The sequence below is a fragment of the Gopherus flavomarginatus genome, chromosome 9 (assembly GCF_025201925.1).
Source record: "Gopherus flavomarginatus isolate rGopFla2 chromosome 9, rGopFla2.mat.asm, whole genome shotgun sequence".
Lineage (NCBI taxonomy): Eukaryota > Metazoa > Chordata > Testudines > Testudinidae > Gopherus > Gopherus flavomarginatus.
Window position 1 is genome coordinate 31,961,527 of NC_066625.1, and position 24,531 is coordinate 31,986,057.

Sequence of the window (24,531 nt, forward strand, 5' to 3'; positions counted from 1 at the left end):
AGGCTCCCATCATCTCCAGCCTTGATGTCTGCAGCCTCCCTGTTACACACAATGCTGCCCAGTCCACGCAACACAGCTGCTGAGATCATCTTTCTGGCCAGCTCATCACACGCCATCCTTGCATCTCTCAACTGGCTCTCCACCATCTTTGTATCAAATGTACATTTCTAGTCTTGCCCTTCCTACTTATCTATCCTAGTCTTTTATTACACCACTTCTCACCCTTGTCGCTCACTCTCAGTGTCCTGTTTGCATCTCCTACAACTCCCTCCTGCCCATGGAATACCCTTCCAAGCTGGTTCACCAGGCCCATTCCCCACTCCTTAGGAATCTGGTGGACTACCTACAAGTCATGAGTCAAAGACACTTGCCAAAAGGCACATAAATAAAGAAAAGCAGTGTTCTTAGCAGAACCTCTCTGCTGTGTACAAGCCTGTGTGGAACAGCTACATTGTCTTACTGCAGCATGTTAGATATCATCTTTTCAGAGCAGGAGAACATTTTCAAAAGTCCCTGTATGTGACATGAAGGCAAATGGGACTTCTGAGCCATTTATCCACCCAGGAATTATGACTCCCCAGTTGCACTGAGAGGGGCCTTATGCACTTCTCAGGGCTGTAAAATAAGTGCACAAAACAAACAACAGAAACGTTCACTACAGCAGAGACACAACGCCAGATCCAGACTATCAAGCAGAGCCTACAGCTACCTCCAGCCTGAGATAGTAAATGGACTTTCCAACATGCCCAGGAAGGCAGGACTCAAGCTGTCAGATCAATAGCCAATGACCCAGCACCAAGCATGCCCTGCCCAGACCCAGGCCCAGAGAGTCAGATCTAGGGACTGTTGGCATGAGCAGATCATCTGACCTCAGTGCCTCAAAGGAGCATGAGCAGCTTCTCCACTATCCAATGACCATTCTGCACCTCCTTCACAGCCCCAGGAGCCCTCACCCCTCTGAACAGCACAAGGTGAAAGATTCATCCTCACATGTGTGCTAATGCAGGGATAGAGGGGAGGCAGAGTGCGCCTCTCCCATTTAGGGGCTGCCCTAACTTATGCCCAGTTGCAATGGTCCATATGGGTCATTACATGGGCGTAGAATTGCTGGGACTCAGGGCTGAGCCAGTTGAACCATCTCCTATCCTCCACTGCCCCCTCACTTCTCTGGTCTATCTCCCGGAATGCAGCCAGTGCTCAGAGCTCCTGCAAAGATCGTGGTTCAGCTGTTGGGCCTGGCACACGGGCCCCTTCTTCATGGTGTATTCCCTATTTATAGAGTAGGGTGCTCATGCCTGCCTCATGGCCAGTCTAGCTGTCACAAAGGTCATAGAGCAGCAATGAATCTGGCCCAATGCCAGGTGTTCAGGACTGTGTGTGCTGTTCAGGAGGGCTGAGAAAGTGATTGTTGGCAGGAAGAGAGTAGGTAGGAGATGTGGGAATGAATAGGCTGTGAACCCCAGAGACATCCCAACATACACCCCATACTGATGAATGGACTTTCTGCCCTGTTAGACTTGACACTGCTGCCGTCTGGATGGCAGCACAGAGGGCATCAACCCTCCAAGCTCCAGTGGCCTCCCAGTCCTCCATGGGGCAGACACCAAGGGCAGATGCAGAGGGAGGAGCTCATCATCAAGGGAGCTGTAGGCTCCTCTCCCATAAACGGGGAATGACCTCCTTAGAGCCAGCGGAACCGCATTAGCGGAGTATGCGAGATGGGGATCAAATCCATCACACCCAAAAGCCAGACGTACAAGCGTGTTCCCCAGGTCACATTTTCGGAACATAGGAGAATGGGGGACTATTTAAAATGATAATTAGAAAAAGAGTATAACTGAGTGGGGAACATGCTGCTGTGCATGTTGTTTATCCACTCACACTGCATTTGTTCAGTGCCCAGTGCACTGGAACCCCAATTTTGTCTGAATTGCTGACAGCTACTATAACATGATAAATATTAACCAGGCCAAAAGTCATAGGGCAAGGATCAGTAAGGAGATAGCCACACCTGGGAGAAAATGGATCAGTATGCCTAATACAGACAGAAATGGCACTTCTGCCTGTTAATATGACCTGGGGCTTCAGGAACAGTTGGGGATGCAGATGCATGTTACCCCAATATACAGACATCACTAACAAGGCAGGGGGTTGCTCTGAGTCCTGGGGGCAGACACCATCCCACCATGTTCTCCAGAACCCCAAAATTCCCAAGTGCATAAAGTTGGCAGCCAAGAAAGCAGATGCCATGAGAACAGCCGCAGAGCAGCTCTCTCCCCCAGCTCTATATCTGCAGCACAGCCAGGCTGCTGTACAGATGTCGGACACGCAAGGCAGGTGAGGTAATATCTTTTATTGGACCAACTTCTCTCTCACCAGCAGACCAGCTTTCGAGCAGACATCAGGCAGACATCCGCTGGTTCTGCCATTTCGAAAGGGGTGGTCAGACTACTTGCACAAGGCAAGAAGTGCATTGTTTGACACACCATAAACAAAAGCAGCCTGAGGAAATTTGCCCAAACTTTCCAGAGCTCTCCTCTCTGGCCAGAGCCCCAGCCAAGAACACATCAGCTCAGAAGGAAGTGTGTAAAACTGAGGGCCTAAAATGGAGAATGGCTTGCAGCCTTCCCTAGAGGGGCACTCCCAGCACTGTGCAGAATTCTGTCCAAATTGCACATTTAGTACAATTCTGTCCAAACTAACTTTTGCCCATGGTCCCTCCAGCTGCAGCTGGATCTCAGACAGGGAGGCCCTTCATTTCCATTGGTTCTGGCAAAACAGCAGCTTGAGGTCATACTGGGCCAAGTTCAAATGGCCCTGAATAAGGGCGGTGCAGAGCTGCTGGCCCCAGCAGACCTCTGGGAAGGACTGGGCCTGGGGCACAGGGGAACAACAGAATCTCTTTAGCTAGCACATACTGCTTCTCTGTGCGCAGCCCAAGAACCACGACCCTGCCCCCTTTGCGGTGATTTGAAGTATCTTCCCAAACATGGAGCACAATAATCTCCTGAAGGGCTTTGACCAGGTCAGAGAGAACAGATAGTCCTAACATTCAAGAAATATTCTGTGCTATGGTACAGTTAAAATCATGATAAGGCGCTTCTAATGCAAGGAGGCGAGCGTAATGCAGCAACGTGGGCATGTTCTGATCTCCCAGCAGCAGTTCTAAATAAAACTCTCCTTAGTAGAGGAAACTGCTCCTTGGACTCCACCATCCAGAATCCTGAGCAGGAAATTGCTGCATCTCTTCAGAGTATGCAAATGAAGCCAGGAGGCTTGTCAGTCGCAAATCCCAAGGCCTTCATCTTTCCCTCTTAAAACAGTCTCTGTGTGCACAATATGCCATGTCTTACCTTCTGATGGTTTGGGTGATGGAGGTCTGTCGCTGTAGCATGGGCCGCCGCACCTCGTTTGGCGGGGAGGGGATGCGGGTGTTCTCAGCAGGCATGCTGACGCTTCTCAGGAAGGCCTGGCGTTTAAATGGCTGCAAAACAAGTGGGGAGCATTTCAGTGCCTCTGCATTCATGCTGCACATTCATTCCCTAGCAAAACCCAAAAGGGACATAAAACACAAAGAAGCCAAGAGTATGGCAGCTTCCCTAGTCAAGAGCTGTTTGTACACTGTAGCGTAGGGCACTGAAGGGCACTAATAGCTCATGGGCTTTGCTACAGTTCTGAGTAGGTGAGAGAGATGTGTCACTTATGGTCAGGGTCTCTCTCCCTACACACCCCCAGGCTCATAGAGCTGCAGACTCAGAACTGGGCACTAGTCACATGAGTGACGAGACGGACTTTGCCAACGTATCCAAAACCCAAGACCTGGTAGTAATACAGGACTTTAAGTACCCAGACATCTGTTGGAAAAGTAATACAGCAAAACACAAAATCTCCAGTAAGTTCCTGGAGTGCACTGGGGACATCTTTCTGTTTCTGAAAGTGGAGGAAGTAACCAGGGGCAGGGGAATTTTAGATTTCAATCTGACCAGCAGGGAGGAATTGGTAGAGAACCTGAAGGTAGAAGGTAATATAGGTGAAAGTGACCATGAAATGACAGATTTCATACCTCTAAGGAAAGGAAGGAGTGAAAGCAGCAGAACAAGGACAATGGACTTAAAAAAAGCAGCCTTTACAAACTGAGAGAAGTGGTAGGTAAGGTCCCATGAGGAAAAAAAAAAATCTAAGGAAAAAAGGAGTTCAGGAGAGTTGGCAGTTTCTCAAGGAGACAATATTAAAGGCACAACATAAAATTATTCCGATGTGAAGGAAAGATAGAAATAATAGTAAGAGGCAATATGGCTCCATCAGGTGCATTTTAATTACCTGAAAATAAAAAAAAAACCCTATAAAAAGTATCAGGGGGTAGCCATGTTAGTCTGTATCCACAAAACAACAAGGAGTCTGGTGGCACCTTAAACACTAACAGATTTATTTGGATGAAAGCTTATGCCCAAATAAATCTGTTAGTCTTTAAGGCATCACTGGACTCCTTGCTGTTCCTATAAAAAGTGAAAACATGGATGAATTGCTAAGAACAGCACAAGCAGGTAGGGACAAAATTATAAAGACTAAGGCACAAAATGAGTTACAACTTGCAAGGGACATAAAAGACAATACGAAGAGGTTCTTTAAATATATTAGGAGCAAGAGAAAGAAAGGAAAGGGTAGGTCCTCTACTTAGTGGGGAAGGAGAGCTAATAATGGCCAGCATGAAGAAGGCTGAGGTATTTAATGCTCATTTTGTTTCAGTCTTCACAAAAAGTTAATGATAACTGTAACACCCCCTCATGGCCATGGGTATGTCTGCAGTGCCCCACCTGTTTCCCCTTTTTCAGGGCTTCTTGGACAAACCACACAGTCTTTCTCCTCCAGTTATAGTCCTTCTTGGGGGTCTGTTTTCTTTATTTACAAAGGTCCAAAAAAAGCAAACACAAAGAAGGAATTTTTCCACTTACTCACAGAGCCCCCCCACAAATCTGTCCCAACACCTGGTTCTTACCTCAGAGCCTGGGGGGCAGAAATGGTTTCCTCATAGAGCCTCTCATCAGTTTGCATCTACCCTACCCAAGCTGACTCCCTTGCAGCTTCTCAAGTGTCAGTCTCTGCCTCCAGAACAGCTTCAGCTCTCTCATAAGGAACCAGCTGCTTGAGGTTCCTTCCCTGCACAGGTGTCTCTAACTGGCTCATTTAGCAAGCCTGCTCCAGGATTAAAGTCTTCTGCAGGCAGCAACCTCACTCCCTTTGCTCTCTCGCAGTGACCAGATACTCAACACAATTAATATTAAAACAACAAGAGGAGGAACAAAAGCCAAAATAGGGAAAGAACAGGTTAAAGAATATTTAGACAAGTTAGATGTATTCAAGTTAGCAGGACCTGATGTACTTCATCCTAGAGTACTCAAGGAACTAGCTGAAGCTATCTCAGATCTATTAGCAATTATCTTTGGCAAACTCATGGAAGGACAGGTCAGGTTCCAGGTAACTGGAGAAGATGATACATCGTAACTGTCTTACAAAGAGGACTCAAGGAATTATAGACCAGCCTAAATTTAATACCTAGAAAGACAGAGGAACAAATTATTAAACAACCAGTTTGTAAGCACCTAGAGCAGGGGTGGGCAAACTATGGCCTGTGAGCCAGATCCAGCCCCTCAGGGTGTTGGATCCGGCCCTTGGAATTCCCATCCCGCGGCACCGCTCTTAGAAGCGGCCCCGGGGCGGGTGGGGAGGGCTCCCTGTGCTGCCCTTGCCTTCAGGCACTGCCCCGACAGCTCCCATGGCTGGGAATGGGAAATAGCGGCCAATAGGAGCTTTGGGGGAGGTACCCGGAGGCGCGGCAAGGGCAACGCATGCAGAGCCCTCTGCTCCCCCTAACCTAGGGGCCGCAGCGCTTCCTGGAGCGGAGTGGGGCTGGGGACACGGCAGGCAGGGAGCCTGCCCTGGACCCGGTGAGCACCACTGCCACCCCGGAGCCACTTTAGGTAAGCAACGCCGGGCCGGAGCTCGAACCTCTCCTGCACCCCATCCCCCACCTCCCTGCCCTAAGCCCCCTGCCTACACCCTGCACCCCAACATCCTTGTCCATGTGTTTGTCGACCTCCTCAAAGAATTTTAAAAGATTGATGAGGCATGATTTTCCTTTACAAAAGCCATGCTGACTATTCGTCAACTATCGTGTTCCTCTAAGTGTCTGATAATTCTGCTCTTTCCTATAGTTACACCAATTTGCCTGGTACTGAAGTTAGACTTACCGGCCCGTAATTGCCAGGATCACCTCTAAACCCTCTTTTAAAAATCAGCTTTGCATTAGATATCCTCTAGGCATCTAGTATAAAGGTTTATTTAAGCAATAGGTTACATACCACAACTAGTAGTTCTGCAATTTCATATCTGGTACTATTCAATATTTTCATTAATGACCTTTATAATAGAGTGGAGAGTATGCTTATGAAATTTGCAGATGACGCCAAATTGGGAGAGGTTGCAAGCACTTTGGAAAACAGAATTCAAAATGACCTTGACAAATTGGAGAATTGGTCTGATTTCAACAAGATGAAATTCAATAAAGATAAGCAAAGTATTTTGCACTTAAGAAGAAAAAAATCAAACGCACAAACAGAAAATGGGGAATAACTAGTTAGGTGGTAATACTGCTGAAAAGGGTCTGGAGTGATAGTGGATCGCAATTTGAATATGAGCCAACAATGTGATGCAGTTAAATAATGACTAAATACCATTCTGGCAGTGGTGTAGTTCTACTTAGAAAGGGAGAAATTTCCAGTGGGTTCGGTGAATGTCAACATGGACATAAGATGTCCTTCATATCAATAGCTGCCAACCAGGCTCCGTGGGGAATGGAGCGGAAAATAGATGCCAGCATCGCCATATAGAACTTATGTATTTAATTCTTAACTGCCCTTTATCAATAGTTATTGTACAGGCTACTCCTACCTTACTTCCTGCACTAAACATCTTCTCCCTATTTTTGTTGTTGCTGAAGACAAGTTTAAAAAGAAGAATTCACTATCAGCTATCTATGAATGGTTAATTTCATCCCATCCTCACTTATTAACGCAGCTACTTTCTTCCCAGTTCCTCTCTGCCCTTGATATATATATGTAACCACCTCATTCCCATTTCTTCATTCTCCCTGGCACTGTAGTCCACTGTGTGGCTCCTAGGATCCATTGGGTTCTTGCTGATTTCCCATGCTCCTGGCATTCTGACATGTTAACACTCCACTTACTCTTCATCTTTTCTTTCAGGATGTAACAATTCCTCTGCCTGCTCCTCCTCCTGGGGCCCACTGGCTGCCCCAACAAAGCACAGAGAGGCTTCTCCTTCTGCAGCACCATGGCTTTATTTACACAAGTTCTCCCACCACCAGTGATAGACTATTTACAGAGCTTGCAGGCCTGACAATCTCCTCTCCTACACAGAGTCTGCCCTCAGCCTGGAGACTGACCTTCCCCTGGCCATCTCCCCTTTCTTCTGGCTGCCAGCCAGCCTTTATAGCCCTTGAACCCTCAGGCCTGCAGGTGCAGCCAGTTCTAAAGGCCAGGCACCAGACTTCTCCCCAGCCCCAGTCTATTTCCCCTGATTGGGGATGGCTGAGCAGGGGCTAATTAGGTGCCTTTGCACCAGCACCCTGCTACACAAGACAACCCACCTTCTGCCTCCCTTTGTCTACTGGAAGGCACAATTCAGATTACCTGACTTAAATGAAGTTTTCGTTTCCATCCTTACCCCTGTAAATTAATAACCATTTAATATGCCCTACCTGTTTTGTATCTAGGAGGCCACTGTCCCTAGACCATGTAATGCAAACAGGCTCCCATCACAGTAGAGTCCAAAGCTCTAAGCATCCAAATCCCTTCTCACTGTGTGTACAGACTACATTGTGTGTACAAACTACACTGAACTCACATATTCATTCCTTATGCCCCCTCCCTGATCTTTGTACATTATTCATACCAATACCTGTACAAAGGTGGGCTCCTCAGGCATTGCCACAGAGACTGGCACTGGTATGTCAAGTTTGAGCCACGGCGGCTTCTTCCGCTGTAAACTGCTCGTGCTGTCATGCCGCGCTTCAGACATCTTCCTGTCTCAGTCCTCAGGCCTGAGGGAAAGAGAAGAGATCCTTGAGTTTGGAAGGAGTCCATGCTGTTCACTGGTCAGGCAGATCTCGCCTTTTATCATGCATGCAAAGTGGCTGTGAACAGCTAGCGATTCACTCAAATTCTGTCCCTAGTTAGCTGATTTGCTGAGTACTTTCTGTGACTAATCTGCTGCTGCAGTTTTGTGATGTTTCTATAAATACAAGCTAGCAATTATTGTGTTGTGTACAGTGGCCAGTTCTGAGCACCACATTTTGGGAAAGAGGTGGACAAATTGGAGAAAGTCCAGAGAAGAGCAACAAAAATGATTAAAGGTCTAAAAAACATGACCTATGAGGGAAGACTGAAAAAACTGGGTTTGCTTAGTCTGGAGAAGAGAAGACTGAGAAGGGACATAACAGTTTTCAAGTACATAAAAGGTTGTTACAAGGAAGATAGAGAAAAATATGAATGTGACAATAGGCCCAATTCTCCTTGCACTTACCTGGGTTAGAATCACAGAAATGTAGGACTGGAAGAGATCTCGACAGATCTAGTCCAGTCCCTGCATATCTAGATCATCTCCGACAGGTGCTTGTCTAATCTGTTCTTTAAAAACTTCCAATGAAAGATGGAGATTCCACAACCTTCCTAGATGATGTGTTCCAGTGCTTCACCACTCTTACAGTCGGGAAGTTTTTCCTAATGTCTACCCTAAATCTCCCTTGCTGCAATTTAAACCCATTGCTTCTTGTTTTGTCCTCAGGGGTTAGAGAGAACAATTTATTACCCTCCTCTTTATAACAACCTTTTACATACTTGAAGACATATGTCCCCCCTCAGTCTTCTCTTCTCCAGGCTAAACAAACACTATTTTTACAATCTTTCCTTGTTGGTCATGTTTTCTAAACCTTTAATCACTTTTGTTGCTCTGCTCTGGACTTTCTCCAATTTGTCACATCTTTCCTGAAGAGTGGAGCCCAGGGTTGGATGCTATACTCCAGTTGAAGCCTTATCAGTGCTAAGTACAGAGGACGAAATTACTTCTTGTTTATAACACTCCTGACACATCCCATAATGATGTTCACTTGGGGGGGGGGCAACAGAATTACATTGTTGACTCATATTTAGTTTGTGATCCACTACAACTCCCAGATCCCTTTCTAAAGTAATCCTTCCTCAGGAGTCATTTTCCATTTTGTATTTATGCAATTGATTATTCCTTCCTAAGTTTCGTACTCTGTATTTGTCCATATTGAATTTCATCCTATTTACTTCAGACCATTTCTCCAGTTTATCAAGATCATGTTGAAATCTAATCCTGTCCTCCACAGCGCTTGGTACCCCACCCAGTTTGGTATCATCCACAAACTCTAGAAGCGTACTCTCTATACCATTATCCAAATCATTTATGAAGATATCGAATAGTACTGAACACAGGACAGATCCTAGCAGGCCTCTTCAAGCTCAATTGTGAGCCATTGGTAACTACTCTCTGAATATGGTTTTCCAGCCAGTTCTGCACCCACCTCATAGCAGGTTCATCTAGGCCAGGCCTGCACAACATATGTCCCGTGAGCCACATGCGGCCTGTGGAGGCTCACAGTGCGGCCCGCAGGGGGATTCTAAACCCCCGCACACGGGAAACACCACGCTCTGCAGGCAGCCCAGGGCCCTTTGAATCCCGGCCGCAGCTGAGATTTAAACGGCTCAGAGCTCCTCGCAGCTGCGGGCAGCCCAGAGCCCTTTGAATCACAGCCACAGCTCCGGCGGTCGGGCTGGGGCCAGGATTTAAAGGGCTCGAGCTCCCCTCAGCAGCAGGAGCTCTGGGCCCTTTAATTCCCTGCCCCAGCCCCACAAAGCTCCCGGTTCCCCCGGCCGCCGGAGTCTTGGGCCCTTTAATTTGCCCCTGAGGGCTCCCAGCCATCTCTTCAGCTGGGAGCCTCTGGTTGATTTAAAATAAAGTATCACTTCCTGTCATGGAGTCACCAGGCGATGCTCTGGAACTGCTCCCCACCAAGCCAGTCAGGACTTTGGGGGCCTCCTCTCCCTTGGAGCAGACTTGTTCAGGGCAAGAAGCTCACACGGCTTCACCTCCCGGGTCTCTCCTTGGAGCATTTAGCATCCTCTGCCCCTCCGTGCGCTTCCCACAGCGAGTCCACCCCAGCGGGGGTCCTGGGGAAGCCACCGGGTTCTGCACCCGCACTTTGCAGTCAGACGTGACTCTCAGCCAGCCAGTAAAACAGAGGTTTATTCGATGACAGGAACAGGGTCTAAAAACAGAGCTTGTAGATACAGTGAACCGGACCCCTCGGCTGGGTCCATTCTGGGGGGCAGTGAGCCAGACCCCCAGGTCTGCCCTCCACCCTTGACCCCAGCCAGCTCCAGACTAACAACCCCTCCCAGCCCTTCCTCTCTCCTCAGCCCCTTTCCCGGGGCCAGGAGGTCACCTGATCCCTTTGTCTCCAACACCTTCAGCTGACACCTTTGCAGAGGAGGGACCCAGGCCATCAGTTGCTAGGAGACAGAGTGTCAGGCATTTAGGTGCACTGGCCCTTTGCTCTGCCAGATACTTAAGAACTGCCATGGGGACACTGAGGCACCAACACAGTAGTCAGAGAAAACATTAAGAACTTTCCCAGTTCGTCACATCTCTCCCCCCTTCGAGACCGAACTGAGCGAGGTCACTCCAGCCAGTGACCTGGGGAAGTTCGAACCCACCAACGTTCCCATGGATGCCCCAGCATCTCTCCCATTCCTTGGTGTGAGTTACACCAGGACAGTCCAGTCTCATGCCCTCTCTTAGATCGGGTGTGCTTGATGGCACTTGCAGGCCGCATGTGGGAAGGTTTATGCGGCTTGAACCCTTTTGCTACCCCAATACCTCTGGGGTCCAAACTGGGACGGGGTCTTCTCCCAGCACTTAAGAGCCCCCATCTTGGCCTTGGCCAGCCACTTCCCACTTTGTGGCCCAGACACAACACCTCTGCCGTCCCCCCTTACACTTTCCAGCTTTTAAGGTCAGTCCCACCTCCTTGAGGCAGCCCAGCCCCCTCTTCACCTGGGACACCTGTTCCTCCCAGGTCTGGCTAAAGATGCACACGTTATCAGTGTCTGCCAGGGCCAAGTTCTCCATCGCCCTCTGCTTGTCTAGAATCTCCCCAGGCCTAGGCATGGGGTCGGCATTGGACACTGTGATGGCTTTAAGCTTCTGATAGCCCCCATAAAACCAGATCATCCTGTCTCCCTTGGGGATCAGCCCCATGGGTGAGGCCCATGGGCTGTAAAACGGCTGGATCCCATCTAAAGCCAGCATGTTCCTGACCTCTCTCTCCAGGTTCTGGGCTGCTTTCCCAGTGACTCTGAATGGGAAACACCTGATGGGGAGATTGTCTCCCACCTCAGAGAAGAGATCCCCCCGGAGGTCTTCCCCCTTCTTCATCCAATCCTCCCTCTTCAGGTTCAGGGGTCCCCTCACTCTCCTCCCATCCAGCAGCTCGAACGGGAAGAACCCTGTGGATTCCTGGGGCACCACCAGCTGCCTCCCGATTCCCCCCAGTTCTACTTCCCCTTGGGGAGCCCATTCCCGGTACAGGAATCCCTTCTCCTGCAGGACTCTGTCCCTGCAGCCTTCCCCAAGGGGGTTTGCAGCGCTGTGGCCAGCAAGTTCCCGCAGCTTCTTCAAGGAGGGAATCCCTCTGCAGCTCGGTCTGGGATTCAACGGCTGGGGCAGGGAGTGGGACCTGCTCCCTCTCGCTGGCTGGGCCTGGGGTCGCAGCCCCCCTGAGCCCTGTCCCTGGTAGCTCCCTCCCTGCTGTGTAATCACTTCCCAGCAGCACGACTGGACCAGGCAAACCTGTTTGGCAGCTGACCTGCCCTGCCCGGGTGTCCCTCCACTCAGCTGGGGTCTCAGCTCCCCCCGTGCTCAGCGCTGCCCTTGCTGTCCCAGTGGGGGCAGGCAGCGAGCTCTCTGCTCTGGTCACAGCATCAGAGCCAGCGTGAGCCCCCTCTCCGGTGTGCAGGGGGGCGGGGAGCATCTCTCCCTCCCACTCAGCCCCAGGGGGCTGGTTACAGGTAGGCAGGTATCCTGAGCCCTGCAGCCCCTCCCCCCTGCCAGCCAGGTTATTTGCATTTTCACTGACCATTTCCATCCTAGCCAATTGGTTCCCTGGATTTGAATTCAAACCCTCGGCCGTTACAGGAGCGGGGCCTGGATCCTGTCCCAAGGGGAGACAGCCACCCCCCAACAGGGGCTCCGAGCCGATATCCTGGAGAACCCCAACTACCAGCCAGCCTGACCCCTCCTGCGACTGCACAGGGATCTGGGCCATAGGCAGGGCAAGGGGCTTCACCCCAGGGAACTTCACCCAGGTCCCACAGTCCCTCAGCATCTGGGGCTGCACTACCACAGTTCTCTCTGTCCCAGGGTCTCGCCCCCACAGGCGTGTTTCCCCACTGACCCCTGGGCAGCCCCCTATGTCTCTCTGCTCCACCATCACCAGTCCACGCTGCTGCTGCTTCTCCTGCAGCTTTTCCTCGGCTCTTGCTCTCTCTCACGGTCCTCTCGCTCTCTCGGGCTCTGCTCCCATCCCATCCGTCTCCAATCTCCTGATGGGGAACCCAGTCGTGAAGACCCTCGTCTGATTGGGGACCAGATTCTCGGGAATGCCTGGCTGCTGCTCCAGCTGCTCCCAGATCCTCTTGTAGCCCCATCGGGGTCAGGAATCTGCTCCTCAGAGTGGTCCTCCTCCTCCTCCTCCAACTGCACGATTAACTGTGCCTTGGTGAACGTCCCCATGCGTAACCCTCTATTTGTGCACAGGATCACAATGTCCTTCTTAAGGAGATGGTGATAGGCCATCACTTCACCGTTCCCAAGTGGCTCTGGACTCACAGGCCTGTGTGCTCTTGGCTCCCCCATGGTTTCCAGGAAGAACCCCTGGTGTGCCAGCCCTTCTCGTGATCACCACCTCTTTGCCAGGGTCGAGCTGCAGACTCCTCCGCCCCTGGGACTGCTCCTGCAATCCCCAGGGGAACCCTGCTACTGCAAAAATCCTTCTCTCTCCCAGGGTCGAGCGGCAAGCTCCTCCGCCCGAGACTGCTCGCTGCAGTCCTCAGGGGGACCCCGTTACTCCAACAGTCCTTCTCGCTGGTCACACACTCCCAGAGGTTAACCGCCCCCTGAAACCGTCCCTCTCTGAGCCTTCAGCACACCTGGTCCTCATTATCCCTCCTTTGTTTTACTGCTCCCCAGTCACTTACTGCAAGCAGCACCATTCATGGGGTGCAGTACGTCCCACCGCTGCCACCAGTTGTCATGGAGTCACCGGGCGATGCTCTGGAACTGCTCCCCACCAAGCCAGTCAGGACTTTGGGGAGCCTCCTCTCCCTTGGAGCAGACTTGTTCAGGGCAAGAAGCTCACACGGCTTCACCTCCTGGGTCTCTCCTTGGAGCATTTAGCATCCTCTGCCCCTCCGTGCGCTTCCCACAGCGAGTCCACCCCAGCGGGGGTCCTGGGGAAGCCACCGGGTTCTACACCCGCACTTTGCAGTCAGACGTGACTCTCAGCCAGCCAGTAAAACAGAGGTTTATTTGATGACAGGAACAGGGTCTAAAACAGAGCTTGTAGCTACAGTGAACCGGACCCCTCGGCTGGGTCCATTCTGGGGGGCAGTGAGCCAGACCCCCAGGTCTGCCCTCCACCCTTGACCCCAGCCAGCTCCAGACTAACAACCCCTCCCAGCCCTTCCTCTCTCCTCAGCCCCTTTCCCGGGCCAGGAGGTCACCTGATCCCTTTGTCTCCAACACCTTCAGCTGACACCTTTGCAGAGGAAGGGCCCAGGCCATCAGTTGCTAGGAGACAGAGTGTCAGGCATTTAGGTGCACTGGCCCTTTGCTCTGCCAGATACTTAAGAACTGCCATGGGGACACTGAGGCACCAACACAGTATTCAGAGAAAACATTAAGAACTTTCCCAGTTCGTCACACTTCCCCACTCCCAACCTTCCTTTTTGGCCCACAGCTGTTTTGGTGGGGTGGCGCTGGGGAAGGAGGGTTTGTTTCCCCAGCGCTGGGCGTCGGTGGAGTGGGGGACTGGGAGGGTGTTTCCGCGGGGCCGGGGGGGTTCGGCCCTCAGCTATTTTCTTTGGAGTAATGTGGCCCTCGCCGCTTTACAAGTTGTGCAGGCCTGATCTAGGCTATATTTCTCTAGTTTGTTTAAGAGAAGATAATATGAGACTGCATTAAAAGCCTTACTGAAGTCAAAATATATGATATCTACTGCTTCCCCCCATCCACGAGGCTTGTTACCTTGTCAAAGGAAGATATTAGTTTGGTTTGACATAATTTATTCTTGACAAATTCATGTTGACTGTTATTTATTTTTTTCTGGGTGCTTACAAATAGATTGTTTGATCATTTGTTCCATTATCTTTCTGGGTACTGAAGTGAAGACGACTGGTCTATAATTTCCTGGATTGTCCTTATTCCCTTTTTATAGATAGGTACTATATTTGCCCTTTTGCAGTTCTCTGGTATCTCTTCCGTCCTCCATGAGTTCTCAAAGATAATCGCTAATGTTCCTTTTGTATTCTAACATGTAATTCATTAGGCCCTGCTGACTTGAAGACATCTAATTTGCCTAAGCAGAGTTCTCTGCTAATAACTCCATGGGCCCTATCTATCACAGCAAGGGTGAGGAAGAGGTGGAGCCCTGGCCCATCCCCTCCACACAGTGGGTGTGGAGGGGACTGTATGTTGAACCAATACTTTCAAATCACAATGCGTCCCTTTTGCAAAATCTAAGACACAGACACAAATCTGGAGAGAGGTCTCCTCTCAGATTACTAAGAGTTCATTAATTTTACAAAATATAGTGCTGTAAATTCATTGGAAAATGACATTTTATCAAGGAATTAAAATTGAACCACCACTGCCAAGTACAGCATATTATACTGCATTTCTGTAGTTTGCTTGTGGGCTGTTCTGAGAAACGGTGCCATTTTATATGAAGTGTGAAGGGAGAAATGGGTCACCCATTGGATAGCAAATTGAATTCGGTAGTGAGCCCAAGATGAACAGGAGAAAGACAGGCACTGGGTGTCTTGCTTTGTGCTGGCTTCCAGCCTAGGCTTCTGGACCCTTGTGGAGCTGATGTCATGGAACTGAACATGGATGAGTAGACTAGATCCAGTTTGGCCTGGTTAAGGGGATTGTGCTTCAGTAAAGTCTCAGACCCCCAAAATGCCAGAGAATTTATAACTGAGCCCATGGAGTTGGCCATGCCCTTCGTACAAACTTTGGGGTTTGGCTAATTTTATTTTATTATGTTAAGAAACATCTATCTTGTTTACCGAATAAAAAGATATGTGTTTCCTATCTCCAGGACTCCTTTGTGCTCGCAAGTGGTGAAAAAACACCTGTAAGAGGGTCCCAATGGTTAGATTATAAATTTCTAAAATCTGGGCGTGAACAAAGTGTCAGGTGGGGCTTGAGCTGACCATTTTACTTATTTTAAAAGGGACCCTTGATCTCCTATTAAATCTGGCTCCTGTTACTTCTGTTGCTGCTGTGACAAAGTTCCTCCTCTACCTTGGTGGGTCCTGCGCTTATTGGCAGATTTGCTTTCCCCACAGTCTGGGTCAACTCCTCCTATATCTGATCAGGAGTTGGGAGGTTTGGGGGGAACCTGGGCCCACCCTCTACTCTGGGTTCCAGCCCAGGGCCCTGTGGATTACAGCTGTCTATAGTACCTCCTGTAACAGCTGCATGACAGCTACAACTCCCTGGGCTACTTCCCCATGGCCTCCTCCAAACACCTTCTTTATTCTCACCACAGGATCTTCCTCCTGGTGTCTGATAACGCTTGTACTCCTTAGTCCTTTAGCAGCACACCCTCTCAGCTCCTTGTGCCTCTTGCTACCAGCTCCTCACACACAATTCCTCTCCTCTGGCTCCCCCTCCCCGACTGGAGTGAGCTCCTTTTTAAACCCAGGTGCCCTGATTAGCCTGCCTTAATTGGCTGCAGGTGTTCTAATCAGCTTGTCTGCCTGAATTGGTTCTAGTAGGTTCCTGATTACTCTAGTGCAGCCCCTGCTCTGGTCACTCAGGGAACAGAAAACTACTCAGCCAGTGACCAGTATATTTGCCCTCTACCAGACTCCTGTACCACACTGGTCTGGGTCTGTCACACTGCCTAGCAGAAAGGTTACATTGGCAGAGTTTATATGAGCCATTTGTCCATCTCCAGCCTTCTCATGAAAATCTGGCAGGTGGCAAAAGATGGCGGCAGGGACAGTAACATATGGGAGGGAAATCACTGGAGCATCACTTAAGGACAAAGAAACTCTGCATCACAACTTCTGACTTTCAGACTGATATCCAGCCTTGATTTAAAGACTTCAAGGTGATGGAGAATCCACCATGTCCCTAGGTAAGTTGTCCCAGTGATTAAATACCCTCATTGTAAAAAATACTTTATCTCCAGTTTGAATTTTTTTAGCTTCAGCTTCCAACCTTTGTGTCTTGTTTTGCCTTCATCTCCAAGATTAAAGAGCCCTCTACTATCAGAAATGTCTTCCCCATGTAGACCCCATGGCTCACCTCTTAACCTGGTCTTGGATAAACTAAGTACATTGAGCTTCTTTAGTCTCTCAATGAGGCAGGTTTTCCAGAACTCCAGCCACTCTGGTAGCTCTTTTCTGAACCCTTTCCAATCGGTCAATGTACTTTTGAATTGCAGACAGCAGAACTAGACACAGTAGTGAGTAATGGGCTCACTAATGCCATATAAAGATATAATGCCACATCCTTACTTCCACTCAGTGTTCTCCTGCTGCTACATGCTGATGTGGTCTGTTAGGCACTAAAAAGCTAGAGAATTCCTCTAGCTCCAGGAATAGAGACCATCTTGCACCAGTAATCATATCAGTCAACCATTATGTACAATAACCTCCAGAATGATGCCAGACACTTGCACTGCTTCACATACCCAAGGGCACCATAAAGGAATGTGGGTGTTAGTTCTCACGCATACCTTTACTGCTGTCCTTGGTATCAGAGCTGTACTAACTCCAAGCCAGGACAAACCAGCAGGGAGGCTGGAGATTAATACTGATCCCCAGAGCACAACAGAGCTAAACAAGGGCATCAGAGTATTAGTCAGAATAAGAGATGGGAAAACAGACAGCCCTCTGCATTGTATCCTAACATGCAATATGCTGACAAATTCCCAATCATTGACTAAGACTGGGAACAAGGCAGGTTTCTCAAGCTATGGAATCTGAAAACATACTCTCAGTGCAGTTCAGAAGTGAATAGTATTTGTCAAATGAGCCTGATAAGAGGCCAAAGTTCCCTGAAACATTCTTATCATACAGTCATTGCAATGTGTGGAGGTGTCAGCCTAAAAGGTCTTAACACAACTAGCCTCACATGTACCAAATACAACACGAGTGTTTATGGAAGAGCTTACATCACATTCTCAGAAGCTAAATTGATAGCCCCTCAAGCAATTCTCTTCTCTCAGCTGCATTTTCACTAAATGCTTGGAAAGAATTCCAACCAAATGTCATCTGGAAACCTTCTTGTTTGTTGTGTATGGAGCCTGTCGTTGGCTCCAGCAAAGCCTACAGGGCCAGTGCAGTTTGACTTAACAGCTTAAGTGCGTAAGATACTAGGAACTGATCAAAACCAGCACATGGCCCAAACAAGTCCTTAGGTCAAGCTGGGAATCCAGATGCATGAATCATCCTATATCGCGTAAGAGTTTACACAACAATCCTACAGTCTGGGCTGTGCTTAGTCATATGGGCAAAGTCCGGTCCACACCCAAAAGGCTACTCTACTGGGAGATGTAGCATGATTTTGCTGGCACCTTCACATATTTTTCTCCCAACACTAACTGTACATGAGTCACTATCTGCTGCAAGCATGGCAGCTACATTACTACTTCGGAGATATCTGAAATTTGTTTTCTCTGAATTGCTGCAAGTAAAAACACTGGGTAACTGCGGAGGCTAGCTCTGTGACCAAACGGTCATATTTACTTTATATTGACTCATGGAAGAGAGAGCTCCGGGTTCCCAAATGCCAGAGAGAGAGAGAGAGAGAGAGAGAGAGAGAGAGAGGTGTGTGTGTGTGTATGCGCATGCGCACGTGCACGCTCACAAGCACATTTGTTCCCACCCAATGCCAGAGGGGGCACAGTGTGTGAGAGCATAGGCAGGTCAATGTTGGAGCAGCTCTTGGCTTTAGAATTAAAGAGGGGTCACCTGATGCTCAATGGAGAGAAACTCAGACAAGTACATACAGTGGCCCCAGTGAGGCAGCAGAACAAATACTCCTGCAGGCTGCTGTGGGGACCTGAGGTGCAGATATTTACATAACAAGCTGTTAGGCAGCATGTGCCTGCTCTGAGAACAACCTGCGAAGCAGGGACTCCAGGTACTCAGGAAGGTATTTTCCAGAACAATCCTGTTTGACTGAGGGGTTGGCCACACACAAACTTGCCCAGTGTGAACAGTCTTAAACTGGATTAGAAATCGCTATAACTGATTAAGTGAAGCTGATGATGAGCTGAAGGTAAATAAATCACTATAAGCTATTTCTAAACTGACTTAGAAGTACTCACACAGGGCTTTGCTCTTGCTTAACAAATACAGCAAGTTTGTTAAGGCCTGAGTTTGTCATTCAGGACGAATGCTCACTAATGGGGAAATAAGAGCCCCCAAATGCCTTCCAAACACTCCAGGCAACCACTTTTAAACTGTACTGAACTGGGCTGGTGACCTGCAAGTGAAAGGCTCAGGCTACATTAGCAAAGTCCTCAGGCGTCCAATGCCCACGGTAAGTAATAAAATGTTACAGAAATATTTATGGATTTGGAAAGAAGCTAGGTGATGAATTAATATGTTACAGTGATAACAGGAATATCTTCCGTTCCAACAGTAAGTAGGGAGGATGTCAAACAGCATCAACTACATTTCAATAATTTTAAATCAGCAACAGCATATTACTTGCACTCACGACTTTTAAAAGAATTGGCCACAGAGCTCTCTGAGCCATTCGTGTTGACTTTTAATAAATGTTGAAATACTGGGGAAGTTACAGAGGACTGCAAGAGCTAATATGCCAATATTTAACAGGGATAAATGGGATGACCTAGGTAGCTATAGGCTGGTTAGCCTGACACTGATTGTGGGCAAAATCATGTAATGGCTGATACAGGACATAATCAGTAAAGAACTGAAGAATAATAGCATAATTAAAGCCAATCATCTTCATTTTATGGAAGACAGAGCTTGTCCAACTAACCCGATATAATTTTTTGATGAGATTACAAGTTTGGTTGACTAAGGTAATTGTGTTGACATTCTTGGACTTTGTAAAGCATCTGACTTACTGTGTACCACAGTATATAGGCACTATACCAAGTCAATGATGCATATCATATAGTGTCATTAAAACCTGGCTACTGGATAGATTGTTAATGGGGAATGATCATCAAGTGGGGGATCCTCCTAGTGGGATCCAGCTGTGATTGGTTCTCAGACCAAATTATTCAATATCGTTTTCAATGATCTGGAAGAAATGCCTTTATATGCCCTGGCTGTACAATTTGCAGATGGCACAAAAACTGGTGGCATGGTAATAATGATAAGGACAAAGCACAGATAGAATAAACTGTCTCAATCAGTAAACTTACTGCAATTACCCAACATACATTTTAATATAGACAAATGCAAGCTCATACATCTGAGAACAAAAAATACAGGCTGTGCTTAGAGGATGGGGGGACTAGATCATGAAAAGCAATGACTTTGAAAAGGATTTACGGGTCATAGGAAAACCAACTGAACATGAGAGCCCAGTGTGATGCTGTGGCAAAAAGGGCTAACAATCTTTGGATGTATAAAGAGGGGAATACAAAATAAGAATAAGGCGGCAGCATTACCTCCATAAATGGCATTGGTAATACCACTTCTGGAAACTGCGTCAAGTTCTAGTGCCAATACTTTGAAAAGGATGTTGAAACAAAGCAGAAATGGCTCAGAAAAAAGATACAAGAATGATTTGAGGTCTGACAAACCTATATTACAGTGAGAGATCAAAGGAGCTCTATCTTCTTAGCCTATTGAAGATTAAAAAGTGAATTAGTTAATTTCCGAGTATCTAAATGCGGAGAAGATTACCAATGCTAGAGTCCCAGACACCTGGCATTAATGACACCCTTATCTATCCCTGATATATGATCTTCCAGTGTCAAGGAGAGAAGCATAGCAGATTCACTCTATGAATCTATCAAACTGGCTGATTTAAAGCCAAACCTTGCACATTACGAAAGGTACAATCCTGTGGTGCTCAGTACCCTTGCTCTCACCAAAATCACTATGATTTGAGGGCATGACTGTAGAACTGCACAGGTGCAAGAGGGGAAAATCAGCACTTACTTTAAACAGATAAAGTAAAATTCATTGCAAATATATTTCTGTCTAGAAAAACTATCTGTGTGATAATTCCCCATCCAGCCTATCAAGAAGAGAAATGACAAAGAATGGGGAACAAAGTGATTCCATCCCAAATATAAAGGGGGTGGGGGTGAAAGGACTGTCTTAACCACTTTTCTACGTTGTTGTGCCATTAATGGGGATTCAGTATTTTCCCACTAACATCATGAATCACCCAGTGTCTGTCATTATATGCAGACGGTATGGTTTTATTGTCACAAATACTTTTGGTATTGAAGCATTATATTAAATGCATTGGGCTTATACTATCAATAAGAGGACCTCTTAATAAATTATTCCTAAACTAAAGTAAATGTCATTAATTGGAGACAGAGGTTGCATAAATGCAGGATCAATGGCAAAATATCGAACAAGTTAGCTCTTTCCCCTCCCTGGGTATGTGATTCTCACAAAATGGTTTGCGGATAAGCATATTCAAGTAATAAAAGAGAAGGCCTCAAATTCAGTGCAAGCTGTGTTATGTTTTATCTGGACTCATAGAGGCAACTTAATTGCACCAGCCTATAAGAGAGTTTGAGGATAAGTTATGAGCTCAAATTTTGTACAGTGCAGAAATATGGGGGTGGAATGATCCCACAGGACTGGAGGCAAGTCAAAACAAATTTCTTAGACAGATCCTTGGTGTCCCAAATAATACCCCAGTTTCTCTGCTTAGAGCTGAGGCAGGAATGGATATTCTGTCCAAAGTCAATGTTGTAATATTAATTTTTGGTTTCATATTCATACTATGCACCCACAGCCTCTGCCCAGGCTATGCTTGGAGGAACAGCTCAGGAGGACTTTCTCACACGAGTTTCCTTAGTTGGAGCATGTTCAGAATTCTTCGCATTCTCTATGTTTCTGAGAATTGGAAATGATTAGATTTAAGTTTAAAAATGTGAAATCCCTATTCAAGATGAGAATATAGGATATGAATAATCAACTAGATATGGCAGTTGTTTCTATTTCAAATATGTCATGTTGGCTCCCCTTGTTAAAAAAAGACACATATTTACCCAGTCCTTGTAATAACACACTCAGGAGGGCCTTTACAGCTCTTCATTTCCGACCCAGGCAGACAACTTACTTAAAAGGCCAAGATGCTGGCACTGAGAAATGTAAACGCCTCTGTCCATGCAGTTTAGGGCATGGAATATTTACTTCATTATTACATTGTAATTTGTGTTGCCATTTAAGGTCAAACTGGCTTTCTGTGTTTTTGTCCCAGATGCCTTTATCTATGATCTCTCAGAAAACATAACGTGTTTTAGGAACTGATAATGTATCGAGTGGTTACCCTATCTGCATAGTCATCCACTAAAAATAAGGAAAAGGCAAGGGGCCTGACGATTGTGTATAGATTAATGCTGTATATCCTTTTTAATCTGTATTTATAACTATTTTAACATTTTATCATTTTGGATTTAGTTTCAGTTTTGTTGTAGTACTTTGTTTTCTGTGCACTGGCCCAAAACAAAATTGTTATTAATAAACGACTATTACTTCTTCACTTCTCTTCTTGCAGAAGAACAGTGATCCCCAAACTTTTCAGGGTTACACCCCCATCAAGACTAAAGCAACCGAGCCTGGGGCCACAGCCCCAGGGAGTGGAGGCCCAGGCACGGAGCCAGCAGCTGGAGCCCCAGGCCGGCAGCTAGGACCAGGAGCAGAACTGGGTGGTGCTCTCTCCCTACCCCCTATGGGGGCTAGGCCAGGCCCCAGCTGCACCACCCACCCCCAAACATTCCGCCAAGCCCTTCCAAAGGAGGCATAGTTTGGGGACCTCTGCAGTACAAGCTGTTTGGGGAAGGCACTGCATATTCACGTGTGTTTGTGTCACACCCACAATCCTGACAGGGGCATGTGTGTGCTACTGTTATATAAACATTAAATAACATAAGACTTGTGCATTATTAGTTATGACTTAATAACTTGTCTCATCTGCTTAGCCACCTTTGCATAAGTGCCTTATTGAATATATAGTCCAGTGTTACTGAAAGTGAAACATTTTGTAATGCTGTTGAATAATACATGAAATGGACATTCACACATTAACATTTCCAATCTTCCTCATTCTCAGAAAAATAGTGAGCCACTGGTCAAAATGTACAAAAATGTATGCAATAATTGTACACATTTATGCTTAGTTTGGTGAAACGAGCGTTTGGCTTTTGCATTTACTGTGAGAGAAAAACATGAATTAATTGGCTTTTTCTAGTATTTTGTTCTCTCTTTGCACTGAACAGATGTCATCATTTCCAAATACCAATGGGTAACTATAGGTCAGAGGTGGGCAAACAACAGCCCAGGGACCACATCTGGCCCTCCAGCCTGTTTAATCCGGCCCTTGAGCTCCTGCTGGGGAACGGGGTCTGGGGCTTGCCCTGCTCCCACATTCCAGCTACAGACCAGGGTTGGAGACCACTCCGTGCATGCGTGCCAAGGCTCCCAGAAGCAGCAGCATGTCCCCCCTCCATCTCCTGCATTTAGGGGTAGACAGGGGATTTCACGCACTGACCCCACCCCAAGTGCCACACCCACAGCTCCCATTGGCTGGGAGCTGCAGGGACAGCACCTGCAGACAGGGCAGTGTGAGGGGCCACCTGATCGCACTTCCACAGAGGAGCCGCAGGGCGGGGCATGGCGCTGCTTCCAAGAGCTGCTTGAGGTAAGCGCCGCCTGGACCCTGCACCCCTTACCCTCTCCCATGCCCCAACCTCCTGTTCCAGCCCCTTGCCCCAGCCCGAAGCCCCCTCCCGCACCCTGAACTCCTCATTTCTGGCCCTACCCCAGAGCCCACACCCCCTTCTGCACCCCAACTCCAATTCCATGAGCATTCATGGCCCATTAAACAATTTCCATATCCAGATGTGGCCCTCAGGCCAAAAAATTATCGGTGGAGTGTAGACTGATGCTTATAGTTAAAAGTTGCCTAGCATTCCCCTTATGAGCCTCTATTTGAAGTAGTTGTCTAAAACTTTTACAAACTAACCATTCAAAAGAAATCTTCCTGACTAATGGGATCCCAGGCTCTGGGATCAGCCCACACTCCCGTCTCCAGGATTCACTTGATCTCAGTGGTTGCGAGCTTAATACAGGGCTGAGCTACTGGTGCATGGCATTGTTACTAGTGCTGGGGCCCTAGAGTTTCCAGCTTGGAGAATGAAACTCTTTCTCATGATAAATTAACCTGCAGAAAGATGTAAATATTTCCTGGGTTGGGGCAAATGGTTCCTTTTTTCCACACTCGCCAGAAACATCTCTGTCGGGCATTGTGAGCCCAACAATGCTTCACTGTGTGCGCCCTGCACTGCACATGGGAACACCCTATCCTTCTGGTCAGCAGACTGCAGCAACCTCAGAGAGCTAGGAGTGTACGTGAAAGGCTGATGTGAGCAGCCGCCTTCACTTCTCTCCCAGAGATGAAGGTCACAGAGGGAACTTCGCATGTTTGCCTTTAATAAAGAAGGGCTCATGCAGAGGGAAGCATCACCAGTCCCAAGCATTCAAAAATCATGAGTCAGGCCCCCAAAAAATCAAGATATTTAGGGAAAAAAATACACTGAGCTCTTTGTACTTCCTTTCCGGCATGGGAACATTTAGGGTCCATGTTTCCAAGCTTTTTTCTGTACATAGGAGGGCTATAAAGTTTTGGAGTTTTTTTTAAAATGAAAGCTAAGATTGTCAGGTAATAGCTGGACTCCAGCAGCTGGGAATTTCAGCAAAGCATCAAATCTCACCAGACTGGCGATAAAATCAGGAGAGCTGGCAATTATGAGAGTGCGCCCTGTAAAACGAGAGGGTTCCTGCTACCAAGAGTATGTCTACACCAGAAAAAAAAAAAAAATACTCCCCCCCTCCCCAAAAAAAAACATGGCAGTAAATCTCAGAGACTGGGATCAGCCTCCCTGCTACATTCAGTGTCCAG

General features: G+C 47.7%; 1 protein-coding gene across 6 annotated transcripts in view; it reads right to left on the reverse strand.

Annotated features, from left to right (window-relative positions):
- The window catches only part of RHBDF1 (rhomboid 5 homolog 1), a 104,404-nt gene that overhangs the window by 44,441 nt on the left and 35,432 nt on the right, over window positions 1-24,531 (reverse strand). For 5 of the 6 annotated variants that reach the window (XM_050968148.1, XM_050968151.1, XM_050968150.1 and 2 more), the window contains 2 exons: window positions 7,978-8,119; window positions 3,354-3,484 (listed from right to left, as the gene is read on the reverse strand). In XM_050968148.1, the coding sequence (XP_050824105.1) occupies window positions 3,354-3,484; window positions 7,978-8,097 (251 nt within the window). In that variant the 5' untranslated portion in view covers window positions 8,098-8,119. Of the gene's footprint in view, window positions 1-3,353; window positions 3,485-7,977; window positions 8,120-24,531 lie in introns of those variants that run through there. The other variant, XM_050968154.1, reaches the window with a different exon arrangement.